At 40.7% G+C, this 5,567-nt stretch overlaps 1 protein-coding gene across 1 annotated transcript; it reads left to right on the top strand.

Annotated features, from left to right (window-relative positions):
* Nucleotides 1-4,364: 4,364 nt before the first annotated feature.
* LOC123966521 (odorant receptor 131-2-like) lies at nucleotides 4,365-5,351 on the top strand. The gene has a single exon (XM_046042668.1). It carries the CDS (start codon nucleotides 4,365-4,367, stop codon nucleotides 5,349-5,351), a length of 987 nt encoding a protein of 328 aa, XP_045898624.1.
* Nucleotides 5,352-5,567: the final 216 nt, after the last annotated feature.

Here is a 5,567-nt window from a genome sequence, read left to right as displayed (position 1 = left end):
CCTAGCTTGTGCTCCAGTGGGTGGTGGGAATCGAACAGTAGGTATTGGTCTGTGTGTGTGGGTTTTCTGTAAACACCAATCTGCAGGCTCCTGTCCTCTTCAATGTGTACAGCGCAGTCCAGGAAGGCCAAACTGTTGTTGTGAACATCTTCTCGTGTGAACTTGATGTTACTGTCCACAGAGTTGATGTGTTCTGTGAAGGCTTGCACTTCCTGGCTTTTAATTCTGACCCAGGTGTCGTCCACATATCTGTACCAGTGGCTCGGTGCTGTTCCTCTGAAGGAGTTGAGGGATTTGTTCTCCACTTCTTCCATGTAGATGTTTGCCACAATTGGCCCATGGCACAGCCATGCTTCTGTCTGTAGAATCCTCCGTTGTACTGGAAATAGGTGGTGTTTAGACAGAGGTCGAGTAATTTACAGATCTGGTCAGGGCTGAGGCTGGTTCTGTTGTCCAGGGTGTGGTCTTTTGTTAGCCGTTTCCTTAAGGTTTCTACTGCTTCTATGGTGGGGATGCAGGTGATGCAAGTCCATTTGCCCTTGACTTTAACCTTCGTTGGATAACTATGACCTGGAAATCTGGCTCCCCTCTTCTTATTGACAGGTGGTTTGTTGAGATGAATAGCTGTATTTCCCTAGAAAAAATCACTTATTTTCTCAGGAAACAATATAACACCTTTTTGAAAATTTGGCAGCCATATTTATACCATATCGGTACGTCCCTTACTCCAAGTAGTAGTATAGTATAGTATAGTAATAGTAATGATAACAATGTTAAAAGATCATCCATAAAAGATTACATGTAAGAGGACACATTTTTCTGCCATAACAGCGTCCCACTCTCACTAACAACTACATTCTGCGACAGGCTTATGCACACATTCTTACACACGCACACACAAACTTACACATAGACACATGCACAATAAATTGAGGTTGTCCATGGTTGTCACAGGTAGAACTATTCTTTATGCTTTTCATTAACTTATTTATTTATTTATATGTATTGTTTTGTGTTTTACCTTTATTTTACCAGCAAGTCTCATTGAGATCCAAAATCTCTTTTACAAGAGAGACCTGGCCAAGGTAGCAGCCATACATAAACACAAAATATTAAAATGCTAGATATACAACATGACAAAAACACTTACAAAAAAATACATCTATTTAAACACAATGGCCTCTCAAGAAAAACAACCATGTCTCCTTCACTATATTCTTTATACTTTATATTCTTTATATTCTCATAAATTTATTTATTCATGTACACGTTACTATTTAAGATCTTTCTGCAAATTATTCCACATTCAGTGTGCAAAGTATGAAAATGCAATTTTCCCCAGATCTGTTAAGATCCTGGGTACATTAAAAAGCAATCACTTGGAGAAAGCGTAGCTGGTAACTAGCGGAATTGAGAAAGAGAAGGGTACAGAGGTAAGCTGGAAGTTTGCCTAGCATGGTTTTAAATAGAAAAATATACCAGTGCTGTTGACTGCAGGCGGTCATTGTAGTCCAACCCACCAAATCATAAAGAATGCAATGGTGAGTAAGGGACTTTGTATTTGTAATAAAGCGTAGAGATGCATGGTACACTGAATCAATCCTCCGTAAGATGGAGGAGGCTGTGTGCATATATAATATGTCACCATAATCAACCACAGACAGAAAAGTAGGCTTAGTACTAACTAAGTAAGTTTTTGGGGGGGCATTGAAAGTAAAGCTAGATTTAACTTTGAAATTCATTTTCTGAGGATTTAAAACCAATTTTAAATTGAGCAGAGCACTTTGTAATGACTGAAATGCAGTCTGAAGCTCTTGACAAGCCTGTGCTATGGAAGGAGCATGTGTATAAATGACAGTGTCATCAGCATAGAAGTATATTTTTGCTTGATTGTCCTTACCGAAAGAACAGATTGGGTCCAAAATACACCGCTGGGGGACCCCTTTAGTTATCTCAAGAAACTCAGATTTGTGGCCCACTACATGGACACACTGAGTCCGATCTACAAAATAGTTTCTAAACCATTTAACAACATTAGCAACTGCTCGGCATTAGCCGACGAGCTAACGTGACTTTCTCTGTTTCTCTAACTTTACTAATGCTCACTTTGTTCTTACTCGACATCATCTGAACCTGTTTGGTCTGATGGGCTTCAGCACATAAACCTTTGTTGTTGTTTTGTATCCTAAAGAATCCGACCCGGTAACCTCACATTAAAAGCAGAACAGTGGCTTATGCAAGCAACGGACAAAACAGGCGTGTGCTTCATTTCTAAGTGAGTTTTGAGCCCACTGACAATAAGGCAATGACAATTTCATTAATTTCATTGAAAACCTTAAAAACATAAAATCTAGATTTGCAGAATACAATCATTTAAAATAAAAGTCATACTTAAAAGTGATCTCACATTGAGTAGTGCCATTTCAAGTGTATTTGTACTGGGTGCTGGAGTTGGTGCATTTGTCTTGATCCTTAATAGATTATTAGGATTTCTGTGCGGGGTGTGCATGTTTTGGATTACAGGTCCATGCGTTATGATTACAGGAATAAAAGTCTTTGGAACAGCACTGGGAGGAGATGGCTTCAAGAGAAGAAGTGGTGTAAGGAGCACAATCAGAGGTTAAATGAGGGAAAAACAAAAGAAATGGTCTTTGATCCCCTGTCCATTGGTGATCACAGCCCAGTCTTAATTAATGGGGAGAGATTTGAACAGGTGACAACATGCAGGTATTTAGGCATTCATTTTGATTCTCAGCTGCAATTGGCTCAGCATGTGTGTGTTTATGTATTATACAGCAATCGCAATCCTTCATAAAAAGTAAGAAATGAACCAAACAGCAAGTTGAACAGGTAAAAGTTTTCCTTAGTTCCACTATCAATCAAACTTCTAAACAGTAAGAGATGAGGCATGTGGGTGTTCGTATGAAGGGGAGGGAGTTAGTGTGTGTTTAGAATTTTTACTAATAGGAAATGTGCAACCACGAGTTAAGAGGGCTCTGTACAATTTGTAATTATATTTGTAGGAAATGGGTAACCTTAGTTGTAGGGAATGTGCAAAAAACAATAGGCACTGGTAATATCTAATAGTTAACGCTGATTGTGGGGAATACTGTATTATGCAATATCTATCACTACAGCTATTGTGGGGAGAAGTAACTGTTGGGGATTATCTAGAAATCTAAGTTTTAAATGTTACTGCAGTACATTTAGCTGACGCTTTCATCCAAAGCGACTTTCAATTGCTATACATGTCAGAGGTCGAACACATCTGGAGCAACTAGGGGTTAAGTGTCTTGCTCAGGGACACAATGGTGGATGGGTCACAGTGGGGGAATAAACCCGGGTCTCTCACACCAAAGGCATGTGTCTTATACATTGCGCCATCACCACCCACATTGCAGTGTGACTGTATATGTAGATGGTTGTGCGCTACCAGACGCTGTGGTCTCATGAATGCCCAAGACAAATTTATCCCAAGGGGTGCAATAAAGGTTAATCCTTATTCTAATCCTAATGTTCAGTACCTCCCTGGTTTCCCATCACGGCCCAGCCAACTCCCGCTCCTAATGTCCAGACGGTGATCTGGCCGACTCCCGCTTCCGGTGTCTAGTCTTCAGTTTGCTGACTCATGTCACTTCTGAGCTGCAGCTAACTTCTGACTTTGCTAAGCAAAATCAATTCTCTGTCTCTTTCTGTTGCCGGGCCCTGGTACTGCACGTCAGGCATTTAACACCATCTCTGGTCTCCAGTCTTGTAGCAGGCCTCCAAAGGAGATTTGCCTTTGCCACTAGCCTCCAGAGGGATTTCGGCATCACTGTGTACTCCGTGGTCATCCTCCGGACCTGCTTGTCCCTTCTGTCAGGTCCTACAACACTTGCCTCTGATTTATTTGTTACACTGAAAAGTTTAAATGTTTATTTTATTCATTGCTCAAATACCTATTTTAGAGGACTTGGCTGAGAATACAGGCCGTGCCCTTCATTTATAAACAAACATTATAAAAAAAGTACTTTGTGTTGCTTTGCTTTAATAATTGAAAAACTACACGTCCAGTGATTAATCCCTGCCCATTACATCTTACACATGTTGACGATACTGACAAGTGACGACATCACATGAAGGAGGTGTGAAGACAGAGCTCATAAACAATATGTGAGGACAGGCAAACCCTGCAGACCAGCGCTGCCCACATGGAAACAAGCCTCCACTCTGTTATCTGTCTGCACAGGGAAAAAAGAAAGCCGAAGACTTTGGGTTTATGTTAACTCAGTAGTCATGTTGACAGTGTTAAGGATAAAAACTGGACTAATAAATTCTGCTATTGTTCTCCAATTTCAATCAGTAGGTTAAAATGTTTCTTTAATATGTCCTACTCAAATCAATCGCAGACGAACATCACTGTTGGACTGCAGTATCAGGTGTCACTGGGATTATTGTTGTCTTCCATGCTGACTACACTGTCATGTTGTGTGTTTCTCTTCATTAATGTGACCTTGTTATTCACCTTGAGGAGTAAACCAGTGTTTTGTGAGACCTCTCGTTACATTCTGCTGTTTAACCTCCTCCTTGCAGATACCATGCAGATTGCAGAGGGTCAGTTAATGTACATAATTGCTGCTTGTAGAATAATGCTGTCGTATCCTGTGTGTGGTGTTCTAATTATGCTCGTCAATGTTGTGAGTGATATCTCTCCTCTCACACTGGTGGTGATGTGTCTGGAGAGATTTGTAGCTGTGTGTTACCCACTGAGGCACGCTGCCATCATCACCGTCAGAAACACAGGGGTGGCTGTTTGTGTTGTTTGGGCCTTCAGTTTACTAAATGTTTTCATTCAGGTTCTCCTAATGTTAAAATTTCCATTTGCAGAGCTGGAGAGTCTGCAGATGGACGATTTTTGTGGCAAAGACAACATGATGTTTGATCCAGTAGCTGCTGATTATGACAATGCCTACAATTGTTTTCTGTTTGTATCAGTTGGTGTGGCAATCGTTTTCTCCTATATTGGTGTGATGATAGCAGCCAGGTCGGCCTCCACAGACAAAGCTTCAGTCCGTAAGGCTCGTAATACACTGCTGCTGCATCTGGTGCAGCTGGGCCTCAGTCTCTCCTCAACTGTGTACAATCCCTTGCTTTTCTTTATCTCCAAATACGACAGTGTCATACTTTCGCGCATCCACACTGTTATTTATGTGTGTTTTATCATCCTTCCCAGATGTCTGAGTGCTCTCATCTATGGTCTCAGAGACCAGACCATCAGACCCGTCCTCATGTATAATCTCTGCTGTCAGAGATTCTCACCTTTGCATTCAGTCATCCAAACCAAGGCTAAAATCGGCAAACTTGTCACTTAAGATGTGACTTTCTTAACAAATCTGTTTTTTCAACTTAATAGAGAATGCAGAATGTTCATTTTAAAAAGCCAAGTGTAATTTGTGGATGCCCTTCATGAACGTGTTGAATATTAATATTTACTTACTGTACTATATCCCCTCTTCCTGATTGTATATGGTTCAACACAGTTGTTTATTTCTTGAAATGAGAGCATCTCTGTGACCATCCTCTTGGTT

Source organism: Micropterus dolomieu, unplaced genomic scaffold, assembly GCF_021292245.1.
Source record: "Micropterus dolomieu isolate WLL.071019.BEF.003 ecotype Adirondacks unplaced genomic scaffold, ASM2129224v1 contig_13609, whole genome shotgun sequence".
Classification (NCBI taxonomy): domain Eukaryota; kingdom Metazoa; phylum Chordata; class Actinopteri; order Centrarchiformes; family Centrarchidae; genus Micropterus; species Micropterus dolomieu.
Note: the sequence above shows the minus strand (reverse complement) of the source record. Positions and strands in the feature narration are given on the sequence as shown.

What these genes read in the sequence shown, in the direction of transcription:
- LOC123966521 (XM_046042668.1), top strand. Translation starts at nt 4,365, where the DNA reads ATGTCCTACTCAAATCAATCGCAGACGAACATCACTGTTGGACTGCAG.